At 40.1% G+C, this 27,448-nt stretch overlaps 1 protein-coding gene across 1 annotated transcript; it reads left to right on the top strand.

The window, feature by feature from the left end:
• The first annotated feature begins 975 nt into the window (after positions 1–975).
• LOC131897649 (solute carrier family 22 member 19-like) lies at positions 976–24,398 on the top strand. The gene is made up of 10 exons (XM_059248604.1): positions 976–1,377; positions 4,487–4,590; positions 4,938–5,092; positions 5,194–5,362; positions 5,914–6,037; positions 10,185–10,300; positions 11,606–11,820; positions 13,243–13,351; positions 22,977–23,180; positions 24,338–24,398. Exons 1-10 carry the CDS (start codon positions 976–978, stop codon positions 24,396–24,398), a joined length of 1,659 nt encoding a protein of 552 aa, XP_059104587.1.
• Positions 24,399–27,448: the final 3,050 nt, after the last annotated feature.

Raw genomic sequence — 27,448 nt, 5'->3', positions numbered from 1 at the left:
ATCTATCATGGTCTCTTATTCCTTGTTCTCCCTCTCTGTTCTTGATCCAGCTGGGATCTCCCACTCCCCTAAACTCTCTTTCCTCGACCCTTGCCCTTCATTACCCCCACTCAGGTTGTTCATGTAGATCTCATCCATTTCTCTGTCATTGGACAATCCTTGGTGGGAATGCAAGCTTGTACAACCACTTTGGAAATCAATATGATGCTTTCTTAGAAAATTGGTAATCCATCTCCCCCAAGATCCACCTATACCACTCTTGGGCATATACCCAAGGAATGCTCAATCATACCACAAGGGTACATGCTCAGCTATGTTCATAGCAGCATTGTTTGTAATAGCCAGAACCTGGAAACAACCTACATGCCCTTCAACTGAAGAATAGATAAATAAAATGTGGTACATATACACAATGGAATACTACTCAGCAGAGAAAAACAATGATATCATGAGGTTTGCAGGCAAATGGATGGATCTAGAAAAAATCATCCTGAGTGAGGTAACCCAGACTCAGAAAGACAAACATGGATGTACTCACTCATAGGAGGATACTAGATATAAAACAAAGATGACTAGACTGCTACTCTCAACTCCAAGGAGACTACCTAGAAAACAGAACCCCAAGAAAGAAACTCTGGTTTATTTTCAAGGAGTTATAGGTCATTTTCCAGAGTTCACCATGGGGGTTGGTGCTCAAAGTTTCTAATAAAGTAAATGTTTAACAGACTGGATTACAGGAAAAAAAATATTAGCAGAATTTTTCGGTTACTTGGTAGAAAACAGGTCCCTCTCTGATTCCAACAACACAACAAATCACAGTTCTATGACTGGTGTGACTTGAAGATGGATGCATTAAGAAAAGCTCAAAACAACCCTATGTAGTGTGTTTCTGTGAAACAGAACTTTATTTCAATATTTATACTGCCCTGGGTGTAAGCATTTCTGCTTCCCATTGGAGACAGTCATTCAGCCTCAATGGCCTTTCAGGATCTCTTGAATCAAGTTGGAAGCATGGGGAGATACCAGATCCTTCAGATGGCTTTCCTTCTGATTTGCAATGTCATAGTGTCTCCTCATATATTTTTGGAGAACTTTACTGCAGCCATCCCTGGTCATCGCTGCTGGGTCCACATCCTTGACAATGACACTGTCTCTGACAGCGACAGTGGAACCCTGAGCCAAGATGACCTCCTGAGGATCTCCATCCCACTGGACTCCAACCTGAGACCAGACAAGTGCCGTCGCTTTGTCCAACCACAGTGGCATCTGCTTCATCTGAATGGCACCTTCTCCAATGTGACAGAGCCAGACACAGAGCCCTGTGTGGATGGCTGGGTATATGACCAAAGCACCTTCCTCTCCACCACTGTGACTGAGGTAAGTGTCTTCAATAATATCACCCCCTCAGTGAATTCATTACTACAGTTCAGCAATAGCACAAATAGTGTATGTTATTGGAGCTTACTTACTGCCTGGTTAAATGCAAGAGTCTTATTCAATAATTTTAATGACTCAAACATAAATAAAGATGTATGTTTCTGATCCTTTTGTTCAAGTAATGAGCTCATGTTAAGAAGTAATACTTGGAAGGAAATTAGACAACAGGACCATTTAGCAAAATAACAACAGTAGCTTCTTCCTCAGGACTGATCTCCTTCTATGTCATGGGATTCTAAGTGACTTTACATTTTAAGGCATGACTTTCTTCCTCTGTAGAAGGTCAAATCCAATCAGAAATGGTTGTTTCGTATAACAGTTATGTCACTATTGCACCAAAGACCACGCTGTCATGTAGGTTGGTATTGCAGTGTGTAGGGTAAAGTACTAGATAAGGCCATTGAAATCCCTTTTCTACCTACAGTCTACATAGCAACATCTGCAACTATGAAAGGCAGCCAACAAGGAGAAAGTGTCCAGTTTGGTTTGACAGTGTTCTCCAAGTCATGCAAAAAAAAAAAAAGTGTGTATATTGTCTTCAGAAATAGGGTCTTACCATTTAGTTACTGTAGGTAACCATGAGCAATAGTAACAACCTGTGTAGTTTTGGAGAACTGTGGGACCTCTCTGACCAGTAAGAAGTATAACATTATTCCGTATGCCTGGCACTGGGACTACTGCTTAACATCACAGGTCTTTTTCGAGCATCATTGTCCAACCAAGTATTGTACTTCCTTTCAAATTCCTCATTTTAAATTATATTTTGAAATTAGCTTACTCAACAGGGAATTTCCATAAACTTTTACAGACACCCTTCAGAGAGATGCTGGAGGGAGGTGTTGGAGGGAAGAATGAGAAGAATGGAAGTAATGTGATTATATTTCAGTTTAAAATTTTTAAGATGAAGAAACATCCTTATACATGAACTCACAGAAATAGTGGTTACTTGCACAAGACCAGCACAAGGTCTAGCCAATCAAAATGCCAGCATAGATTGGAACAGAACTCAGAAGGCCCCACTCCTAGCTGAAGATCTATTAGGAGTTAATGGTTGCTAGGGGAAGGACTATTACCCTGCTTTAGGGGGATGGCCAGTACTAGGTTACCTATGCTCCAGTGCACATACAGGCAACATTAAGCAAATAGTAAACTATAGAAAAAAAGATAAAGGACATGAAGTTTGGAAAGGAATGTTTTCAGAAATTTTGGAGGTAGTTGTAGGGGATATAAAGGTTGGATATAAGCATTCAAGGCTACCACGCAGCATAAAGGTAGTATGTGGTTATCATATAAAGATTGTCTTTGTATATCAGCATAATTGCCCTACCCGAGAAGTTGATCTTAGGAAATTTCCATACTCTAGCATTACTTCATTGCTCAATGGTCTTAGCTTCATCCTTCCACCAGGTCCTCCATTGTAACTGGGACCAGTTTCTAAGACAGCTGTAACCAAATCTTTCCAGTCTTAAGGGATAATTCTATTACAAGTTGTCCATGAGTTTAACATCTGCTTCAGATATGTGAATGTATACCATATGAGACTATTGCTTCTTTGAATCTCCTCAAATCTAACATTTGCACATGAGTCTGATCAGCTCATGCACACTTGGCAGTTCCTGTAAGGTTACTGAATGAATTAAGATTGGCTGTTTGAAAGAATTAGGCTGTTTCTCCGTAATGTTATAATAAAATGTTGAGATTGGTTCTCCTTTAAATTCCTTTTTCTGGGTCTGAATATCTCTATAATCTGTTTTAATAAATTTTTCTAAGCTTTATAAAAAAATCAATAAAGTTTGGATATTATCATAGAGCTTTGTATACATGCATGAAATTTCAAAGAATAAATTAAATAATAATCAGAAAATATATGTAAAAGACATAATTATTGTGTGTCTAATTAGTTTAAGTGCCCAAGTGTTGTGACAAGCAAGCACTATTCAGATTTGATTTAAATTTAAAACATATAGGAGGTTGTACAAAGCCACAGTTGTGGCTAAATATGAAGGTCCATGACAGAATGCATCTGAAGCACTTGTGAGGATCAACATTCAGTACTGACCACTGCAAAAAAATCCCAGTAGTTCACATTTTCTTATAGACCAGAATGTGGGTAATTGCTAGGACACTGCACCCATTCAATGACCCTGAGCTCCATCCTCTGTATTGCCAAAAGTTGACAAGTAAATAAGTAAAACAAAAACAATGATCAGGCTCTAGCTGTGCTGTACTCTGAGAGGAGTCATGGAAGAGGCTGTGCACTGAAGAATAGGATCTGGTAAGAAAAAAAATTAAGGTTCATTAATCATTGCATTCAGAATCACTGTAGACAAATTTCTAAGAGGTCTTATTACATAAAGAACATGGAGCCAAATATAAGGGTGAACACTAAAAGATCAGAGAAACAGCACAAGCCATATCCAACCTCACCTTGCCAATTCCTCAGCTGATTTTGTTTGCTCAGACTGAAAGCCTCTGAGTCCTCATCCAAATAGATCTCACATGAACTTCTGCTAAAAGCTAAAAGCTAAAAAGGCTCTATTTCCTGGTCCTCATGCCTTATATACCTTTCTGCTTCCTGCCATCACTTCCTGGGATTAAAGGCGTGTGTCACCATGCCTGGCTGTTTCCAGTGTGGCTTTGAACTCACAGAGATCCATTTGGAACTCTGCTTCTGGAATGCTAGGATTAAAGGCAAGTGCCACCACTGCCTAAACCTATGTTTCATATTATGGCTATTCTGTCTCAGACCCCCAGATAGTGTGCACAATATATCAACCACAGGCCACATTTGAGAACTTCTTAGCACAGGTTACAAGTTACTGCTATAACCTATACAATTACAGAAAGACTACTGGGAACAGATTTTATATATATATATATATATATATATATATATATATATATATATATAACTGGATAGTTGAAATCATGTAATAATGAAAAGGGAAGCTAGAGAGGAAGATGGGTTCAGTGGAATGGGAAGCTCATGTTGAATAATTTTGAACAAATTACAATGGCAGGCTGTCATGCTGATTTCCTTCTCTTCCAGTGGGACCTGGTGTGTGGATCTCAGGTACTGGGTTCAGTGGCTAAATTGGTACTCATGATTGGAATTTTGGTAGGAAGTTTCCTAGGTGGCCATTTATCAGACAGGTGAGTGTCTGTGCTTTGCAGTTCTCTCTACATATGAGTATTTTCATCATCTATAACTCATTCACTCTAGAAAACAGTTGTTGCAGATTATGTTCCTCTGGGTGTAACTTTGACCCTAGAGAACACGAAACACAAACACACATTTGAGTTGGTGTTTAAAAGTCTGTGTGTTGTGTTGACACAGAACTAACATCCTGTTAAACATGGAAGAGGTCAAAAAAGATTAAGAGACAAAGAAAAACATTGTTTAGAGAAAAGTTAACCACAAGGATTACACAAAATGCTTCCTGTCTCTTCTTTTTAACAACTGCATTATTTCGCTGAAGGAGTCTTTGTCTTTTCCTCAGGTTTGGGAGGAGATTAGTCTTCACATGTGCTTTACTTGCAATGGCCATCGCTGGGACCTGTGCAGCTTTGGCTCCCACCTTCTTCATCTACTGCTTACTTCACTTCCTGACAGGGGTTTGTTTCATATCCATATACGTGAATAGTGTTTTGCTCAGTAAGTCAAAGCTTTGGATGGACATTGTTCAAGCTTTTGTTTGATGTGGATGTCCTTCCCACCATTAGTAGAAATCAAGATTCATTTTTCTTTCCTTTCAGTGATAGAATGGACAAGCCCTAAATTCAAAGCCTTGGTGACAACATTGACAATGTGTGCTTCCAGTTTTGGAAAAATAGTAATGACAGGCCTGGCATTTGCATTTCGAAACTGGCACCACCTCCAGCTGGTAATGTCTGTGCCAATATTTTTCTTCCTTATACCCACAAGGTATGAGCTTTCTTCCCTCCTCTATGTTTTGCACTCCTGAGATGACCATGTCCATTAAATTGGGACATAAGAAATGCATTTGTCACTGTCTGTGTGAGCTCATATATGTGTCAGTCCTGTTGTGTCTGGAAGACAATGTTTCATTGTATCATTGCTTCTCTGGGTGATATAATTAGGGGAAATTATTCTTGGGTTCTTAATTTAGGGGACAGACATATGATGAATAAATATTCCCGACAGCCTAACAAAAATTTGGAAATTATCTGGAGAAACATCCTTCACATTCTAGTTCTATGACCTCCATTAAAACCTGTTTCCAAGTGAAGGGGACAGATCAATGTGACTCAAGGTCTTCATTCTAGGAGTGCAGATGCACTGCATGGCTGAATCATTTCCTGTTTTCCTAGGCAATGTACCCCATGATATAAGATTATACATTTTGTTATAACTGAATAACTGATAGGTATTCGATTTTAACACAACTATTCAAGAATAAATTTAGTACAGCAAATGAGTTCTTGAGAATTTATGAACAATATCTTGTTGAGTAGGTGGCTGTCAGAGTCAGCTAGGTGGCTGATTGTGAACAACAAACCCCAGAAGGGCTTACAGGAACTTAGAAAAGTTGCATGCAAGAATGGAGTGAAGAATTCTGGAGATGCCCTAACCATGGAGGTGAGCATAATGCAAGCTTGTTATGGTATAAAGGAAACACAAGCTTGATATGTGTATGAGTTAGTGTCCAGGAAACAATGTGCCATTATTAAATCATTGAATACAGTTCTTTCATTCAAAGAGGACTTTGTAAAAGAAAAAAAAGAAAATCCTTCTTTGATGATTTCTTTCACTTTTAAACTTTTTATTAGGATATATAAGTTATACATAATGCATTAAGTCTGAAATTTTATACATGCATATAATGCCTTGATTTACTTATTCTCCCTCATTTTTACCAAACCTAATGATTCTCACATACTTCTAACTAGTCCTATTTCTACCTTCTAATATCCTATCAATCTTTTTGTATCTTCTTTTTTGTGATCTAATTTGTCTAGTTTAGGTCACTTAAAGAAATATGTTGAGGATTTACTACAGGAACATGGGCAACTTAGATGTGGGTACATGACTGAAGAAATGTCTATTTATCTCTCAGCAACCATTAGCTGCCAATATATCCTCAGGAGGGAGTGTGACTTTATGAGCCCCTATGCACTAACAATGACTAACTACATACAGGTTGTGAAATGGAGATGGGACTCATGAGCTCTTCACTCAATAATGTTAGCATTCAGATATGCCCCTTGGGGCCCACCCAGCATCCTGACAACATCATCTTATGTAAAGTCCTCTTTAAGAGAAAACCCCTCCACCTTCTCTCTCTCTCTCCCTTCCTTTCTCCAGTCAGAAAAGGCACACACACACACACTTCTATCTCTCTCTTTGTGTCTGTCTCTGTCTCTTGATCCTCTCTTCTCTCTCCATCCCTCCCTCTCACTCTCTTTCTCTACCCTCTCTTTTAGTCTCTCTCTCTTTTCTTCTCTTTCCCTCCATTCCCTTCTCCCTTTCCCCCAATAAAACATTCCATGTTGGTGCTGTGTCTGCATGGTGTGAGTGACTTTCTGCAATGCCCCCTTGGCTGCTGCCGGCCATATCTGCATGGTGTTTCTCCTTCACCTGCCATGGAGCACATTGGCTAAACCCACCAAGGCCTCTCTCCTGCCATTTTACCAAATATATACCATCTACCGCCACAGACGGTATATTGACTGGAATAACTTTGGCAAGTCTTATGCAGGTAACCACAGCTGATGAAAGTTCATAGTTCAGTGCATGTCTATAAGATGGAACCACACATTTTCCACCACTTCTTCTAGACCTTTTCTCCCCCTTTTCCATGGTGTTTCTGTAACTGGAAGGGGGTGATAGAGACATTTCCTTAGAGATAAACACTGAATAGTCACTTACTTTGACAATTGTGAGTCTTCAATGACTTCTACTCACTAAGTACAAAATCTTTATTAAGGCTGACAGGAGGTCTAACCTATGGCCATGAACAAAGATATTTAAAGACTACTTAATTTTTTAGTGCTTAGAAGATTCCATTATGAGCCCCAGATGCCAGACATGGACCTTCAGTATTAAATGTTTTCATTTCTGAGGTTCAGTCCTGCATAGGTACAGTCATTTGTTCTTATATCCCCACACTTCTCTTTTGAAATAGGAACATTTATTCTGTTCCCTTGAATATTAAAAGTAAATTATCTAGTTTATTATGTAAAAGTTTGAATTATGAAGGGAAAAGCATTGTTGACATATTTTATTGATTTTCAAAATAAAAAAGTATTTCACAGGGCACTGAGAAAAAAAGAGACTCCCTTGAGTCTCAGATGAACCTTGGACTTTGGACTTTTAAATGATTTTATTTCTCCATAGACTAATTCCTATCAGAACATGGAGATAAGAGTTAGAAAGTTATGGCTCAAAGGTGATGTGTTCTGATGTGAAGTTGACAAAAAGTAGAGCTGTGATGCTTAATTGTGATTGTCAGCTCAACAAGATCATCTAGAAGAAAACCTCCAGGCACATCTGTGAGGGATGACTTAGTTTAGTTCACCTCTGGCCATGCCTCTGTGGGATTATCCTGATTATGTTAACTGAGGAGGGAACATCCACTCTAAAGGACAGAAGACCAGCCCTGAACTTGCATCTCTGAGTATATGAACAGAAACCTAGCTCAGCATTGGCACTCATGACCCCCTCTTCTTCACCATGTCACAACCAAATGCTGTGCAGTCTTGAATTTCCTCTGTAAATAAATTAGTGCACTGCTTTGACTTCGGCCTCACTTACACTTTCAGAACATGGTCAGAATACTGCCAGAATGTGTTGTCGTTTTTGTTGTTCCTCAAAAGGGAAAGATGAATGTCCTCCTCCCAAATTCTCAATGATGTGCCCTTTCCCATCTGAAATCTCAAGGAGAAGGCCTTCACTGTTAAGATTTGTATCAGCATTTCAGTATAGTGAATTTCCAAAGAAACATTCTCTCTACCCTGCCTCTGAAAACTCTCCCAAAATCCACCACCAAACCACAACACATGGTTTACACCATGGCCAGATTTTTTAAAATTTTATTTTATAATTTAACTTAATTTTACATATCAGCCATGGATTCCCCTAACCTCCCTCCTCCCGCCCCCCGCCCCCACCTTCCCCCCAGCCCACCCCCATTCCCATCCCCTCCAGGGCAAGGACTCCCCTGGGGATTCAGCTCAGCCTGGTTGATTCAATTGAGGCAGGTCCAGTCCCCTCCTCCCTTCACCCAGGCTGAGTAAAGTGTCCCTGCATAGGCCCCAGGTTCCAAACAGCCAGCTCATGCACTCAGGACAGGTCCTGGTCCCACTGCCTGAGGGCCTCCCAAATAGTTCAAGCTAATCAGGTGTCTCACTTATCCAGAGGGCCTGATCCAGTTGGGGGCTCCTCGGCTATTAAGAATAACAACTGCACATATGGCACCAAATTATTTTGTTGGCAACATTTGCTTGGCTATGACCAAGATCAATGTGACCAAGCCTATAAACAGAAACAACAAAATGGAATAAAAAGGGTCTGGGCTCACGGCTCACAACATTCAGTTAATCGTAGTGAACAGGCATGGCAATACTGAGACAGGACTTCGTGGCAAATGCTCATCACATCATGGTGGTGCCTAACCAAAGGCAGCTACCACCTTCAAAGGCCCCCCCATGAGGTTACGATTTACCTCCTGAGAGCTCCTCAGCCTCTGAACACACAACCAGCCAGAGACCCAGCATCTCAATATCACACTATGTATTCTTCAAGGAAATATCAGAACTTCAAAATGGACATAAAGACCTTGAAAGGAATTTCATTTTTCTGTGTTTTTTTTCCATCAGTGATGGGAATGACTAAACATGGGATGCTCATTAAAGAAGAATGAGACAAAAAGAAATAAAGCAAAGAAAACCGGCAGACATGTGCACAAACACATGAATGCACAAATCAGAGAACCATACTAAGTTGCTATATCATTCAATCTTTATGATATGAATGTAGATTTGGACCAGAATATAAATAACTCTTTACTTGCTGTCAACATTCTGTAGACAACTACTGTTTAAAAGGTCCTCTCTAGATATAACAAAAGTTCCTTTAACTCCTTGGCTCTCACTTCTTAACATTTTTATTATGCTTGCCATAAGTCTCTTGATGTCTGTGTTTTTCAATAGACAGAAGTAGTTGTAATAGAATATTTTAAGGTGTGTTACTTCTGTTTATGTTGCATTTGTTTCACTCTATGAAGCTGTGTTAACATGCCCGTGTAAAACACCTGATGGTTTACTAAAAAAAAACTGGCCAGTAGCAATGCAAGAGAAAGGATAGATGGGGCTGGTAAGCAGAGAGTATATATAGAAAAAGAAAACTGGAAGAAGAGATGGAAGATCGAGCAGTCAGAGGAGGAGGACTCCAAGGGCCAGACACCAAGCTCCACAGCAAGCAACGGAGTTAGAGTAACATTTACAGAAGTTAGAGAAAAAGAAAGGCCCAGAGGTAATAGGTAGTCGGGTTATTTTAAGTTTAGAAAGCTGGCCAGAAATGAAGCCAAGCTAAGGCCAGGCATTGATAATTAAGAATAGGCCTCCGTGTGGAGTTTATTTGGGAGCTGGGTGGCGGGCCTCCCAAGAAAAGAGTAAAAACAACAATATCTAGTAGATTCTGACCTGGTATTCTGTGAGTGCCCAATATGCTCCAAAATGGTCATCATGTTGTGAAAACTAAACAGTTCTTGATGCTCTTCCTGAAGGTTGTGAGAACCACCATGAGGGGAGAGCTGGAGGCAACACAAACAAAACCTTCTCTACGTGACTTATTCCGCACCCCCAACTTGCGAAAGCGTATGTTTCTCCTGTGCCTTTCGAGGTACGCTTCATAGAGTGACTCTTAAAACAGTAGAGAGATGAATTTTCCCAATAACAGAGTTGAAGATAAAAATGAGGGATTTCTGTATGTGGTGGTATTCTGGAGGTTTGGAATATAGAAGCACAGAACTAATTATAGAGTGAGGGGTATGTTTTTTTACAGCACCCTGGCAAGGTTGTCAATGCACACTCATGATGAATCTTCAATTATGTTCCAGACTTCTCTGCATTTGCCATTTGTTATTCTCCATTTCAAAGGAAATAAAATGTCTAATGTAAATTACATATGTATATACATTTCAATAATATATACAAATGTAAAGTGATAATATCCTCACTTGGGAAAAGCCCTGTTAAGGACCCAGTCCACTTGCAAATGAAAAATTAGTTTTCTCCAATGGAGTCTCACTAGGGAAACAAACCACTCTTAAGGGTAGGCCCTGTTCCCAACAGTACATGGCCAGCACAAAAAAACCACAATGGTATCTTTGGAGGGTTTTTTGTTTCACATTGTTGTGTCAGGTCATTTTTCTAATCTTACAGATCATTTCTGTATACACTATGGCTTCCTGTGTTTGTATAAAATCCTCTGTGTGTGAACATGTGTATCTCTGTATCTATATGTGTTTCTTATGCTTTACTCTTTTTCTCTTTTGTTCTATCTGTTCCATTTTCCCATTCAGACCTGTTTTTGTTTTATCTCACCTTAGTTTACTATGATTCCTTAGATGCCTGTGTGCTTTCTAAAAAGAGACAGAAAGGATGTGGACCCACATGGAAGGGAAAGTGAAGAAGAACTGGGAAGAGTTTGGGGGGGATTTAATCAGAATATGTTATATTAAAATATACCTATTTTAATGAAAAGAAGCCATGAAGCTGGGAGTGGTCAGGATGTGCAAGTGGGCTAGGGAGAAATTGTGAGGAAGAATTAGGGAAGAACATCATCAAAATACATTGTATACATTTGTCAAAGAATTAAGAAAATATTATTAAAATTTAAAAAAACTTTATAATCTTCGCTAAGATCAAGTTAGAGAAAAAAAACTCTTAAAAGCTGATTGGATCTATCATGCATTTCACAAATACTCTGCCTCTCCTTAAAATTCCAACAATAATATGTCCTGTCAGGATACAATGATTGTATGATGATTATTACATCTTTGCTCAAGTAAATACAAATAGGTCAAAATACAGATAGGCCATCATACTTTAAAAACTAACATTATCTTCTTGGGATGATCATATTCTTGGCTTTGGACGTCAACTCTAAGTAGTATGATGTGACTCTCCTCTTTGTTTCTTACAGATTTACAATAGCAATTCCTATATTTGGCTTCAGCATCCATCTCCAACACCTGAAAAGTAATGTCTTCCTAATGCAATGTCTCTCTGCTGCAATGTCCATCCCAGCCTGTGTTGCTGCAATGTTTTTACTGAACCACATTGGCCGCAGAATAAGTCAACTCTTTCTCAGTTCCCTGTTTGGAATCACCATCCTGGCTATAGTGTTTGTTCCTGAAGGTGAATATAGAGCTTATAGTGAGAGGGGGAAAATATATAGTCCCTTTCATCAGTGTTTTTCAGGTCCTACTTATCAGAAAAAAAAATACATCCAGAGATTTTTCTGAAAGCAGACATTTAGGAACTTTCCTCCATTCAGACATTGAGAGAAAAGCCAAAATCAGTAAGTGGTTTAATTATAAAAAGTCTAATACATTCAAGAAGTATCTGGGACATTGGAGCCATTTATTCCCAAGTTTCTACAGGTCAGTAATAAATCATTTATGCATTGTTCAAGTATATTTTTGATTAAAATGTAATTACATCATTTTCTGCTTTATTGCCCTCTCTCCAATCCCTCGGAAGGATCTGCCCCTCCCTCATTCATTCTCAATGACATTTTCATAGCAGTCATGTAGGTTTCAGCTCTTATAATTCTGATCCAAAATGATCTAAATGTACTGTCACATCCTCTGTCCCACTGAATCTTGTTGCTTCAACTTCAGTGACAAGGTGTTTCCCAAACTGTATGAATGTAGTCATGACTCTCAGGACACTGCAAGTACAAACCTAATTTGGAGATTTGTATCAAGATACTAAGCATTGCTTGTGTTGAAGTACAAACCAATTGCAAGGAAATAAGAGTGGTCTAGGCAGCAGGACTGCCAGGCTGAACCTGTTGGTGTTATGTGGACGTGGGCAAGGAGCACAGTTCCCAAGCAGTCCTGAAGTTTTGCTGAAGCTCGGGACTGTGGTATGTTTTAAAACTCTGCACAACTCTTGAATGTCAGCAGCAACTCCCTTATTCTTGAATCTTGAAACACCATTTCAAATCGAACTGATTCCCAGCTTGCCCACATCTCTCCTTCCATGACACTCTTCTACCATATTGAAATAGAAAATGAATAAATATCTCATGTGCATATTTGGAGTCAACCAAAATGCAAGTGCCATGAGATATACAACTTCTATTCTTCTAATTTTTATTATGTTTTTATAACATTTCCTTTGGTTTCTGACATTCATGCAGGTGTAGATAGAATGTACTATGGTCAGGTTCATCCTCCATCATTCTTATCCATGGCATACTCCTGAATATTCAAATGCCTACACAGTCCTCTGTAATTTCCCCATGACAGCCCTATATTCTGTTGGAAGGACAGTGAGATGCTGGGTAGAAAACAGGAAAGTCGATGAGTATCTCCTTAATTCAGAAGCTCTCTACTTCTGAAATGTGTCAGAGAATCCAGGTGTAGGAATACAGTGAACCACAGTGTTGATTCTCCATCAACCAGTACATGCAGCTGGGTCACCTTCCTTAAATTATTACCCACTGAGGACTTTTCCTCTTGCAGTTTCTCCACTCTGTATTCCCCACTTAGAAGTGGAAAGTGAATTCCTTCACCTCAGAATGACCACTGTCCCTGATTTTCCTCTCCACAGAAATGCAGACCCTGCGTGCAGTTTTGATAACACTGGCAGAAGCAAATTATGTTGTGATTAGTAGCAGTAATATTCTACATTCGAATGAGCTACTCCCCACAGTGATCAGGTACATGACTTGGTGTAAACACCTGGGTAGTTATCAACAGCAATCAATAGTAGTGATTACAGGAATGACCAAAGTTTCTAAGAAGTTTGCTTTTTGCAAGATAAATTAGTTCAGATGTCATCCAGCTGTATCAACTAATAAAGATCTCATGGGGATATTTGGAGCTACCCAAAACATAAGTGTTATGAGAAATAAGACCTCTGTCCCTTTCATTTATAATTAGGTTTTTATGACATTTATTTTGTTTTAGCAGTTTCATGCAGATACAGACCGTACTGTGGTTGAATTCACCCTCTATCACACTGACCTGCATGCCATTCATGCTGAATTCCTCCTTCTCAGCTGGTGCCACATCTACCGTTGCATCTTTGTGTTCCTGTGGGGGGGGTGCATGCTCACACATGTACACATGTACTCGAGCACCCCTGCATGTGCTCATGTACATGCCTTAAAGTGGGTGTGAGCAATGAATCTGGTCATCACATTTTCAAATACTTTTTCATCCCTTTGTTCCCTCTTCTGCAAGCCATTCTTCCTGCCAGTAGAACCCCTTGTCCTCGTCATTTCAGATCAATGCCAACTTCTCAGCTGATGCTGTTTCCTCAGAGCCTCTCAGTCCTCATACAAATGGATCTCAGCTGAACAGTTGCTAAAAGCTTAAAAAGACTCTAGTTCCTGGTCCTCACACCTTAGATACCTTTCTGCTTCCTGCCATTACTTCCTGGGATTAAAGGCATGTGTCTTTCCCAAGCAAGACATGAGATCTCAAGTCCTGGGATTAAAGGTGTGTGCCACCATGCCTGGCTTCTATATCTGTCTAGTGGCTGTTCTGTTCTCTGACCCCAGATAAGTTTATTGGGGTGCACAATATATCAACCACAAACGTACTTTTCTTTCTGAGCTGTGTGATTTCATACATCTAAGTCTATCCATTTTCCTACAAATGTTGTAATTTCATTTTTCTGGAGAGCAGAGTAGTATTCCACTTTTATATGTATTTATACAGCACATTTTCATTAACCATTCAACTGTTCCACAACAACTACTTTCATCCCAGTTCTTTCCTATCATAAATATGTCAGCAATATACATGAGGGTGCAGATATTTCTGTAACAGAATCTGGAGGTCTAAGAGTTTATGTCCAAAAGTGCAATTACTGGGGTCCTTTGGTAGTTATAGTCTTAACTTTTTGAGAAATCTCCAAACTAATTTCCTCAATGGTTGTATTAATTTGCACCATACCAACAGTGAATTAGTGGTGCTTTCTCAGCACATTTTCTCAAGTATTTGTTGTCAGATTTCTTGATGACAGTTATTCTGATCAAGGTGAGGTGATATCTCAAAGTAGTTTAAAGTTGTCTTTCCTATACTACTAGGGATAATGAACATCTTTTAAAATACTCTTGGCCATTTATGTTTCTTTCTTTCTTTTTAAAAGCTATCTATTCAGTATATTTGCCCAGTTTTATTTATTTGATGTTTAATTTCTGCACTTTATAAATTCTGGATATTTCATCGTTTTCTGAAGTGTAGCTGGTAAAGCTTTTCTTCAAAGCTGCAGGCTGTCTCTTTACTCTGCTAATCATTTCTTTTGCTGTGAAGAAATTTTATTTTCACTTAGTCTCATCTGTTGGTAACAGGATTCGATTTCTGTGCCATTGGTGTTCTATTGGTGTTTGGAAAGTTGGCTTGCCTCAGTATCTTAAATGGTCTCCCTTATGTTTGTTCTAGACATTTCAGATTTTAGGTTTAAAGTTAGAGGTGTTTATTCAATTTTGAAATGATTTTTGCACAAAGTGAAAGAATCAAGTGTTATTCTTCTGCTGATACTTGGCCAGCACCATTGGTTGAACAGGTTATCCTTTTTCCAGTGTTAATTTCTTCCTTCCTTGTCAAAACTCACTTTGTTTTTGCATACTTTTGTCATTTTATTTCCATATCCTCTATTCTTTTCCACTGGTCTTCTGTGTCTGCTTTTATGTGAGTCCCAGGCAGTCTTTTTCACTATAGCTCTATACTGTAATTTGAGACTGAGTATTAGAACACCCCCAGCATTGTTCTTACTCTCAGGATTCCTTTCACTGTTCACAGCCTCTTGTGGATCCATATGAATTCTTGTATAGTTTTTTTTTCTAAACATGGAAAATATAACACTTGAATTTTGATAGGTATTACATTTATTCTGTAAATTAATTTTAGTAGTATAGCCATTTCCACAATATTAATTCTGTTAACTCAGGAATGTAGAATGACTTCCAATCACCTACCTTCTTTTATTTCCTTCATACCTTTAATTTTCATTGTAGAGGTCTTTCACCTCTTTGGTTAGATATATTCCTAAATCCTTTTTTGGGGAATTATTTTGAATGGGATATATTTCCTAGTTTCTTTCACTGAGAGTAGACTGATAGTATAAATGAAGGCTACTGACTTTTTATAATGATTTCTGTTCTGCGACATCACTGTAAGTACTTAGTAGGTCAAATAGTTTTCTGGTAGAGTCTTTTAAGATCTTTTGTCAGGGTCTGTCAGAATCCAGTGCTGACCTGTCAAAAGGCTCTTGGGGGAAGGAGAGGAGAATGAGGAAGTATTAGATAGAAGATAAGAGATGATAAGAAATACAGAGACACAGGACAGCTTCGGGAAGGCTGGGGGTCAATACCCAGTCACTTGGAGTTTATTTCAAAGGGCTTTTTATACAATGCCAAGGAGCAAGGCAAAAGACCTCCCCTTTCAAGATCTAACTACAACGTACAGCCAAGTGCAGACCCTTCAGAACACCTGGTAATCATGCCTGTGGACAAATCATTTAATTAAGCAGCCTTATTACGTAAAGCAAGCTCAGATTCTCTGACCTTGAGTAAGGTCTTACTAGGAAGCCTCTGTGGGCATCCACAATCTATTAAGTAAAGAATCATATCATATGTGAATAGGGACAATTTGACTTCTTCCTTTACTGATGTTATTATCTGTTTTATGTGTTTCTCTTGTCCTAGTTGCTATAGCTAAAACTTCAAGTACTATATAAAAGAGAACAGTATGTACATTCTTGTATCATTCTTGATTTTAGAAGTATTGCTCTCAGTTTTTCTCCTTGTAATTATTGTATGTAGCCCTTATTATTTTGAGGTATGTTCCACATATTCCTAAAGTTTCCAGAACTTTTATCATTGAACCATAGTGAACTTGTGAAGTGACTTTTCAGCATCAACTGAAATAACTATGTGATTTCTGTCCTTCAGTTGGTTTATATGGTGTATTATGTTTGTTTGGTTATTTTCCTTTCATTTCTTTTTTCTTTTTTATTTTGCAATACAATTCAGTTCTACATATCAGCCACGGATTCCCTTGTTCTCCCTCCTCCTGCCACCCTCACCTTCCCCCCAGCCCACCCCCATTCCCACCTCCTCCAGGGCAAAGCCTCCCCTGAGGACTGAGATCAACCTGGTAGACTCAGTCCAGGCAAGTCCAGTCCCCTCCTCCCAGGCCGAGCCAAGCAACCCTACATAGGCCCCAGGTTTCAAACAGCTAACTCATGCAATGAGCACAGGACCCGGTCCCACTACCTGGATGCCTCCCAAACAGATCAAGCCAATCAACTGTCTCACACATTAAGAGGACCTGATCCAGTTGGGGACCCCTCAGCCATTGGTTCATAGTTCATGTGTTTCCATTCATTTGGCTATTTGTCCCTGTGCTTTATCCAACCTTGGTCTCAACAATTCTCGCTCATATAAACCCTCCTCTTTCTCGATAATTGGATTCCCAGAGCTTCACCCGGGGCCTAGCCATGGATCTCTGATATGTTTTTGACTTAAATATTTTGAACCAACCTTGCCTTCCTGGGATGAAATCCACTTGGTCACAATAAACAATCTTCTTCATGTATTCCTGAATTCAGTTTGCAAGTATTTTGTTAAGATTTTTCATACGTTAATCAAAGAAATTGGTCTCCAGTTTTCTTATTTTTTCTTTTCTTTTGTGGTGTTTTACATGGTTGTGGTATCAGGATATTACTGGATTTATTAAATGGATTTGATAATACTCCTTCATTTTCTATTTTATGGAACAAATTAAGAAGGGTAGGTCTGGTGTCTTCCTTGAAAGTTTAATGGAATTCAGCAGTGAATCCATCTGGTTCTAGGCTTTACTTTGAGGGAAGACTTTTAATAACAGCTCCAATCTCATTGCCTGTGATGGATCTGTTTAAGTTTTCATGTCTCAGGGGCTTAAGTTTGGTAGGTGATATTCATTTAGAAGTTCCTTTACCTCTTATGGATTGTCCAATTTTTCAGAGAATAAGTTTTTGCAATCAGTTCTAATGATGTTCTGTCTTTCACTGGAATCAGTTGCAATGACACCCTTCTGAGCTCTGATCTTACTAATTTTCAGCGTCTCCCCCTTTGTTTTTGTCAGATTCGCTAGGGGTTTGTCAATCTTATTAACTTTTGAAAGAACAAACTCTTTGTTTGTTTGGCTTTGTAAATTGTTCTTCTAATCTCAATTGCATTAATTTATTCCTTACTCTTTATTATGTCTTGCCATCTAGTGTGTTTAGAATTGGCTGCTTGTTGTTTTGAAGACCTATGAGGTACATGATTGAATATTTAATTGATATGTCTCAAATTTTCATATGAAAGTTTGTTGCTATAAACTATCCTCTTGGGACTGCCTTGGCAGAATCCCAGATGTTCTGATAGGATGTGTTATCATTTTCACTTGTCTCTAGGAACTTTTTTATTTCCTCTCTGATTTCTTGGGTGACCAACTGTTCATTCAAAACGTGTTGTTTTCTCATGGACTATGGGGGTCGTGCCCATCAACAGTCCCCTTCCAGAGTCTGGGAAGAATCTACAACCAGCTGATAATTAATCTTTGATGATAAGAAATGAATCTATGTGTGCAAAACTCCTTACACTTTATTACTCTGTGTCAGTTCTCTCTCTACACAGCTTCTATTCTGCTCTCATGACTAGTTCCTTTCTTGCCTGATTTCTTTTTATATTTATCTGCTGTCTCCTCTAAATTCTATCTTAATTCTCTCATATTAGTTCTGCCCATCTAAGTTCATCCATCTAGTTTCTTTCCATCTTAGCTCCTCTCCCATCTCCTTTTTTTTTTTTTTTTTTGGTTGGTTTTTTTTGTTTTTGTTTTTTGTTTTGTTTTGTTTTGTTTTGTTTTTGAGACAGGGTTTCTTTGTGTAGCTTTTGGCCTTTCCTGGAACTCACTTGGTAGCCCAGGCTGGCCTCAAACTCATAGAGATCCACCTGCCTCTGCCTCCCGAGTGCTGGGATTAAAGGTGTGCACCACCACCACCGCCCAGCTAAAGGAATGAAGGACAGTCTACTAAATGGAAGAAGGGAACCAAGGTCTTTTCTTTTTCATCTTGTTCTTCCTCATCTTGTTCTTCCCCATCTGGCTCTTTCTCATCTTCCATCTTGTTCCTCTAGTACTCTCTTCTAGCCCTTCAATCTAGTTCTTTCCCATCTAGTTCATTCCTCTCCAGTTCTTACCCATCTAGTTCTTCCATTTTCTTTTCTCTTCTCCATCTCATCCTCAAGATCTCTCCCAAAATCTTCCTCTAAGTCTCCTTATACCTCTCCATGCCCTCATCTCTGAATTATTTAGTTATAAATCCAAGCAATGGCAATCCTCTGGCAGAGCAAGGTCACCAGGCTTGATTTCTTGCATGGTCATAAAGGCAGATAAGAGTTTTCCCCCAGGCAGTGACCATCTGGTAAAGGAGGAGGTCAACCGAGAGCTAATGATTGGTTAGTATATCAGAAAAAAGGCAATTTATGTGCTCAAAATACACCCTAGAAGTGATTAGGTTAAAATGTTAGGAGTCTATAATGTTAGAAAGGCTGTATAAGAAAGGAAGGTCTCAGCTAAAATTGCACAAGAAATGAAGCTATCCGCCTGACCTAAGAAACAGGCGTCATTTCCACAAGGGTGTTACCTTAATTCAAGAGAGCCTTTGGCCTTAGATGATTTATAGGTATTTTAGATAAATACACTGTTAGGAGTTCTTGGAAGCACACATAGCATTACAAGAAAATCATTGAAGGAACAAGGAAAATATACACAAAAGTTAAAATATCACCAAGACTTCTTAAGCCATGGCTTGACCTTCAGAAAAGTCCTTGAACTTTCAAGTAGTAGCTTTTGTCATAGTAGCTGAATTCCATTACAATTTCCTGGGGCACGTAGCATTATTTAGAGTCCAAGTATGTTTTGTGGTTTCTGTAAGTTCTCTTATGGTTGATTTCTGGTTTTATTGCATTATGGTCTGATAGGAGACAAGGAATTGACTCAATTTTTCACTTCTTAGATTTGGCTTCTATCCTATGACATGACCAGTTTTGGAGAAGGTTCCATTTACTGCTAAAAAAATGCATATGTCCTAAATGTTGCATGGAATATTCTATATATATATATATATATATATATATATATATATATATATATATGTTAAGTTCATCCATAGTATACATTAGCACTAAAGTCTCTATTTATACTTTGGAAGACCTAACTAAATTTGAGAATAGAGTATTAAAATCACTCACTACTATAACATCAGAACCTATAGATATTTTATGTCTTTTTAATGTTCATTTTATGGAATTAGAGGCTCCAATATTTGGTGCATAAAAGTTTACAATTGTATATTATTTTGTTTACTTGTTTGTCTTATTAATACATAGTGTCCATTTCTATCTCTTCTAAGTAGCTTTGATTTGAAATTTGGTTTGCATGATAGCTACACCTGCTGGTTTACAATTGTTTGGCAGTTTGTTTTCCATCATTTGACAGTAAGATTTTTAGTATTTTGCTGGATGAGATGTTTCTTGGACACAACATACAATTGGTTCTTGCTTTTTTAATTCTCTGAATTGTTCTGTGTCTTTTTAGTGGTGAGTTCAAGCTAATTAAACTTAAGTTTATTATAGAAATAGTTGATATTTCCTAACAATTTGTTAGGTGATAGTCTGGATTTCTGCATTATTGATTGACTGGAACCTGAAGGAATAAGGGTCCCTGTAGCATGAATCTTAGAGAGTCTTATTAATAAAATCAAACCCGAGGCCAATTATTGGGGTCAATGCTGGTAGATCAGAGACAAAACAAGCCACGGCTATCTCACCTTGCGGGATCCTCAGCTGGTCTTATCTCCTCAGACTGAAAGCTTCTTTGTCCTCATCCCAATGGCTCTCAGCTGAACTGCTGCTAGAAGCCTGAATGCTTAACCAGCCAAAATGCTTAACCAGGCAAAATGCTTCTAGTTTCTGGTCCTCAAGCCTTATAAACTTTTATGCTTTCTACCACCACTCCCTGGATTAAAGGCTTGCTTTCTGGGATTAAAGGCGTGATGAGTCACCATGCCTGTCTGCATCCTTGAACTCATGGATTTCTGCCTCTGGAATGCTAGGATTAAAGGCGTGTGCTATCACTGCCTAACTAGTGGCTTTTCTGTTCTCTGACCCCAGATAAGTTTATTAAGGCACACAATATTTTGGGGAACACAATACCACCACAGGTCCCAGATGTAGAGGTGTCAAGAGGGGAGGACAATGGGTGAGAGTATAATGAAGACAGAAACCTGGGAAGGTCTACATTAGCTGATGACTCATGACAGCAAATTGAATGAAAAGGTACAGCATCCAAAATACTGTTTGCAGGGGGAAATGGGACAGAGTCATCAGAAAGCTCAACACATGATGGGATAAAGTTAACAAGAACCTAATCAAGCAATGTTGTGAAAAGAGATCACAAGATATGTCACAGACCAATTACAAAGAAGCCTTGGGTCTAATAAGACCCAGCTTCAGACAGGACCCTGCCAAGTCTGCCCCTAGACAAGGACATAGAACTAGCATTCCCTTTGTTCTTTCATCAAGGCAGTTAAGAAAGGCTTGGACAGGCCTGGTTCCCAACAGGTGATATTTATTTTCTTCCTCCAATACTGATTTTGAGGGTTTGCTGGGTTGCGATGGTGGACATAGTTGTTTCTTTCCCAAGTGTACTTTATTCATCTGTGCTTTTGATTAAATGTCTGCATGCATGTATTCATTTGAAGAAAGCTGCCTCTCATCTTCCTCCTTGCAAATCATTAACTAAGAACTTTCTGAATTGCTCACCTGGTTGTCAGGAATCACTTTAATTTGTATTTGTCTTGAAATGCCCTCATTTCTCCATTAGTTTTGAAAGACAAATTTACTGGCTGTAGTGTTTTTGGCTCACACTTGCTTATTTTCAAAGCTTGGAATATTTCATTTGATGCTCTTCTGACTTGTATGGTTGCTGGCAACAAGTCTGGGATAATTCAGCACTGGGGCCTTTGTGTGTGAGTGGAGGCCTTTCTCTGGCTACTTTCAGGATTCCTTCTTTACTTGTATTTTGACATTCTGACTGTAATATATCATGGAGCATTTCTTCTCTTAGTTTGTCTGTTCGGAGTTCTATACACATCTTGAATTTGGATGTCTGCCTTCTGTACATTGGGGAGTTTCTGCTATAATTTACATAATGGTCTGTCTATTCCATTTCCCTTTTCTTTTTCTTCTTCTATACCATGAATTCTTGGGCTTGGCCTGTTGGACATGTCCCAGATCCTATTGGGATATACTGTTCTAGTGCTTTTTCTAGGAAGGATGTCTACATGGCATTCACCTATGAGGACTGATGAAACATGATGATATTGAATGAGTTGATGAAGTTGTCATGGTTGTGTGCCCGAGGACAAAGGGTGGGGCTAGACACTAAGCACCAAAGTGACCAGCTGGAATCAAATCTTGGCCTTTTAGATTCTATGAACCTGCTGGAGGCAAGATACCAAACTTAAGAAGTGAAATCTGTCTGCTATCAGAGGGATGTGGTTGACACCACAGGACAAAGTAAACTATAGGACTACAGACTCTTGGTCCTGAGTGACCTTTAACACTGGAAACTTCAGAACTCTGCACTAGTAATGACCTCAGAGATGACTAAAACCAAAGCTCCAGTTTCTCAAGGGATGCTGGGAACACTGGAGACAACTCTGCACTGAACTCTGAGAGCACTGGGCTGGAGACCAGGATGCAGGTTCCCCTGTGACCCTGCAATAAGGGGAAGCCTGAGTGCCTTGTGCTCTCTGGTCCTGTTGTAGCTGGAGGTCTGATCACCTGGTGATCTATTATCTCTCAGAAACTTAAGGTTGGTTACCCAGAGCTCAGACTTCCTGAATACTGGAAACCTGGACACCTGCTCCTCTCTGGTCCTACAGAAACACCTAATCTCTTCTCTTTTAGTGATTTTTTTTCTGCCTCCTTCCTGTTGACATTCCTAGTTTCACACCCTATACCCATATCACACGCACACACACAAACACACACACTTCCATAAAAGCTAAAATGTAAGATCTGCATGTAAGAGAACACATGTGGTATTTATCTTTCTGAGCATGTTATAAATGACTTTATACTTTGACCTTGACAAAATTATTATCAAATAAACAGAAAATTCCAAAGCAAGTAACAAAAATCTTAAGTTAAATTATTCTGCACATTGAATCATGGTTAATGTAATCACAAATACATTGAGTTCCAGTTTGCTAGATTTTTTTCTGAATTATGTTTTATTTTCCAGGGCAACAGCATTAGGAGTCATTGGTACTGTTAGTAATGTGGGGGCAGTCGTGGCTCCCGTTTTAATGACCCTCATGATGTATTCTGCCTCTTTACCCTGGATCATCTATGGAGTCATCTCCATCCTTGCTGGCTTTGTTCCTCTTCTCCTTCCTGAGACCAAGAATAAGCCTCTGCCTGACTCCATTCAAGATGTGGAAAATGAGTGAGTAACACCTCTACCTCCCACTTAAGGGGACTTGTATGTCAATGGTCTATGATGTGGAAAGCAAAATAGCATTCAGACCATCTCTCTTCCAATGAATCAGATATTTAGGCTTTTTCCCATGTGGTCACTGAGTTTGGCATAAGAGTCTATCCTGTATCCCTTCATAAGGTAAATGTAAATGGGCTTGGATTCTCTAGACACAAAGGCTAACTCTACTAGGATGTACTAGGAGATTTATTGATGAATAGGCAAATTGATGTCTTCTGCCCACTATGCCTTTATGTAAAACACATAAAGCATATGTGTTAATGTGGTGCATGTGTAATGTATATATGTATACAGAGGCCAGAGAAGGGCATTAGATGCTCGACTCATACTTTTCCCATTCTGAGGATTCCATCAATGAACCAGGAGCTGGGATGGAGACCAATGAGTACCAAAATACTACAATTAGAAGCATTTGTGTCCATGCCCAGCTTTTTACACAAGTCCCTAGAATTTGAATTCAGGACCTGCTTCTTTTGCACAAAATACTCAATGCACTGAGCTTACCCATTAAACCATGAAACAGATGTTCTTGCCTTTATTTCACAAGTATGCACAAATACAAATGGCATTCCATCCTTAAGAATCAGAATCATCTGTCAGCCCAGTGAGTGCTGTCAAGCTGTTTGAAACTGACAGTTTCTGGAGGCTTAGGGGTCTGCCATGATCACTGAATAACTTAGAGAAAATAGAACCAGACACAGGTGACAGTGAATTTTTGCTGTGAGACTCAGATCATCTTGGTTTCATTAAGTATGAAAAGTTCACAACAGAAAGAATGACAAGGTCAATAATGAGATTAAACAAAAAAGAATGAGCAGGATTTTTAAATGTTGGTATATTTCCTGTGCTCTTTTTCCTTCAAACCCCTTGGAGAATGCTATGACCACCAAGGTAGTTTGTATCAAAGCTGACTCTTAGAGGTTACTAGGGAGGAGTTGGTTTTTATTTCCCTAGATTTACTTAAATCCTTTGGTAGGAATCTTAGACTTTACAAAAGATGATGGGTGAAGGATGAGGTTGTTCTTATGAATTCAGGATATGCCTTTATTCTCTGTGTCCTTTCAGGTTCGTTTACATGTTGATGGTATTTGTTGTGTGTGTTCTAGGTGGAAAGGTTCAAGGCATACAAATGAGGAAGGTGCCATCATCAAAGTGACACCGTTTTAAGGAACTCTGAGAATTGACCTCTGATCAAATAGCAGGATAAAGAAAAAAGTCACTCAGAATGTGCTGTCCCAGGAGCATTCCTAGCTATTAGCAAATGTTTCAATAAATGCTGATGCAAATATGGATTGTATTTTATACCATTTTACTAAATTATTATACATAAAACACATAATTATTCACAGTAAGAAATGTGGAGATGACACACACACAAGTGCCTGCCCTCGTCCCACAGATTGGGGCAGCAGATGCCACTACAAAGAACAAATGTGTGATGGAGACATGGGAAAGACAGAGTATGTGGTAGAGATGGGAGAGAAAGAGAAGTACGGCAGTTCATGTGCTGTGGATAGAGGTGGAGGTTCAAAGATTGTGAGGAACAGACAGATATGAGGAGCCTTTGCTGCCTCTTGAAGCCATGTTGATGTCCTGGGGCCCTGCTGTTACTGGGACCATAATGACTGAGTGGCCTGTGCTGCCACCTGAGGCCATGGGGATATCTGGGCCAGGGCTGTCAACAAAGATCATGTCTGGGTCCATGGCCCTGTCACAGCTGGGGTCTGTGTGGATGTCCATGGCCCATGTTGCCACTGAGAACCACTCAGATATCTGTGGTCTGGACTGTTGCTTGATGCCATTCAGATGTCTGGGAGCCCTACTGTCACCGGGGGCCAAATTGATCTGAGTGTCCTGTGCTGCCTCCTGTGGTCATGGTGATGTCCTGGTCCAGGCTGCTGCTGAGGGCCACGTCTGGGTCCAAGGACCAGTTACTGTACCCTGAGTCTGTGTTGATATCCATGGCCTGAGTTACCAACAAATGTCATACAATACTCCATGGTCTGTGCTGCCACCTGAAGCCATGGTTACATCCAGGACCAGCAGCTACCGAGGGCCGTGTTTGGGTCTGTGGCCCTACAGTTGCTGGGGTCTGTGTTGATAACTGAGGCCTGGGTTGCCATCAGGGATCATTTGGATGACTGTTGTCTGATCTGCCATGAGGCTGTCTGGGCCTGGGGTGTAACTGAGGGCCATTTGTCCATGGTCCTACTTCAGCCAGAGTCTGTGTTGATGTCCATGGCATGTGTTACCACCAAAGGCTGAGTGGACATGCACTAGTCCATGGTCTCTGCTGCCACCTGTAGCCATGTTGATGTCCCAGTACCATGCGTATCTGACTCCACCCTTCACTGGATGCAAGAGAGATGGTTTGACCCCTCACCAGCTGCAGTGCTCAGGAGAGCTGGCCTCACCCCTTGCCTGGGGAGTGTGGGAGAGTTGGCCCTGATGGCATGAGCTTGGGAGAGCTAGCCCCAACCCCTATAGGCCCTGTGGTGACTTAGACTTGGAAGAGATGCCACCGATGACAGGTGGGAGAACTGATCTTTAGAGTGGGAAAACTGCCACCAGCCCTTGCCAGATGCAGCACTCAGGAGATCAGGCCCCACTCCTCACCTGGACACCACTGTAGAACTGGACGTTGTGGCATAGGTACCAGTGAGCCAGCTCTGAGTGTGTAAACTTGAGAGAGCTGCTCTCGCCTCTCACCTGGGCAGTGTGGGAAACTTGGCCTGAAAGGCATGAGGGCTAGGGACCTAGCCCTGCTGTTTGCAGCTGTAGTATGCCAGAGAGCAAGCCCCTGAAGCATGAATATATTTTATCTTATTAATAAAAACCAGGAGTCAAATATCAGGGTAATAACCTGAAAGATCAGAGAAGCAAAGGAGCAGCCACCAGAGACTTCTTACCCCCTCAGATCCTCTGACCAAATGGGGCCCAGATCCTGTCTCCACCCACCTTATTGTCCTGTCTCCACCTCCCAATTGAGCTGAGAATAAAAGACTGAGCCTCCCAAGTGCTGGGATAAAAGGCATGCATAACCACTACCTGCTCTATGGTTAACTAGTGGCTAGTTCCAAACTCTGATCTCCAGGCAAGCTTTGTTGTAACACAAACAAAATACCATACAACAAGCCCCACACCTTACCAGGGCAGCACAGTAGAGCTGGCCATGGGGCCATGGGCACTTGAGAGTCAGCCTGAGGGTGTGAGAGCAGGAGAGTCGCCCTGCCTCTTGCTGGCTGTGGCATTCAGGTGAGCTGGTCCTCCCTCTCACTGGGCAATGCTGGAGAGCTGGCTCTGATTATGTAGGTGAGAGAAAGATAGCCCTGATAGCATGGGAGAGCTTGTCCCATCACTTTATAGCTACCACAGGCAGGAGAGCTGGCCAGACTTCTCACCTGGGCAAAACGGGAGAACTGGCCCTGGTGCTTGTGTGCAGGAGTACAGATGGACTGACCAACTCAGCTACCACCCAGGCCAGGATCAGGGCATTAAGCTGGCCCACTCTAACATTTATTCCATCTAAGAACTGCTGTGGCATATGAAGGGACCAGCCCAGGATCTCCATGACACAGGGCAACAACAGGATATCTGAGAGGAATCCTCTTAAGAATACAATATTGATAGTGTAGTAGAAGCCAGAGGCCTCAAACCAGTCCAACGACTCATTGCAATGAACATTTGCAAGTAAAACAACTTGGGCAAATGGTGTATTATGTGACACACTGAGACACACTGTAGCTTCCAGAGAGGTTTTTCTTTGTCTATCTGTCTCTTTGTTTTCTTTGGGGAGTTGTAAGAGTGCAAGGCAGATATAGAGGGATGGGGAGATGAGTGGGATTGGGTTGCATGATGTGAAATTCATAAAGAATCAATAAAAAAATTTTAAAAGAAAGAATTGTGAAAAGTAACAATATATTAAAGGAAACTCTGACAGAGTATTTTTACAGTCAGAGATAATTGCCAAGTTTCTGGATAGTATAGGGGTGGCCATCTTCCCTTAGCTCTGATGTAGTACCTCAGATAGATTGTCATGGCTGACCCTTTCATTGGTTTCTATTCCTGGCCATTTGGCTTCAGTATTTAAGGGCCTGTGTGAAGTAGAATACAACAACACTAGGATTTCTGGAGGAAACCTGCTTATTTCCAGTGACCAGTAAGGTATGTGAGGAAAGGAGCATGAGGAGGGAGAGCAGGATAATAAAGAATAAGAG

Source organism: Peromyscus eremicus, chromosome 1, assembly GCF_949786415.1.
Source record: "Peromyscus eremicus chromosome 1, PerEre_H2_v1, whole genome shotgun sequence".
Taxonomy (NCBI): domain Eukaryota; kingdom Metazoa; phylum Chordata; class Mammalia; order Rodentia; family Cricetidae; genus Peromyscus; species Peromyscus eremicus.
Note: the sequence above shows the minus strand (reverse complement) of the source record. Positions and strands in the feature narration are given on the sequence as shown.

Coding starts and splice junctions, on each gene's coding strand:
- LOC131897649 (XM_059248604.1), top strand. CDS start 976: ATGGCCTTTCAGGATCTCTTGAATCAAGTTGGAAGCATGGGGAGATAC. Junction 1,378..4,486: donor TCTCCACCACTGTGACTGAG/GTAAGTGTCTTC, acceptor CTTCTCTTCCAG/TGGGACCTGGTGTGTGGATC. Junction 5,363..5,913: donor TTCTTCCTTATACCCACAAG/GTATGAGCTTTC, acceptor CTTGTTGAGTAG/GTGGCTGTCAGAGTCAGCTA.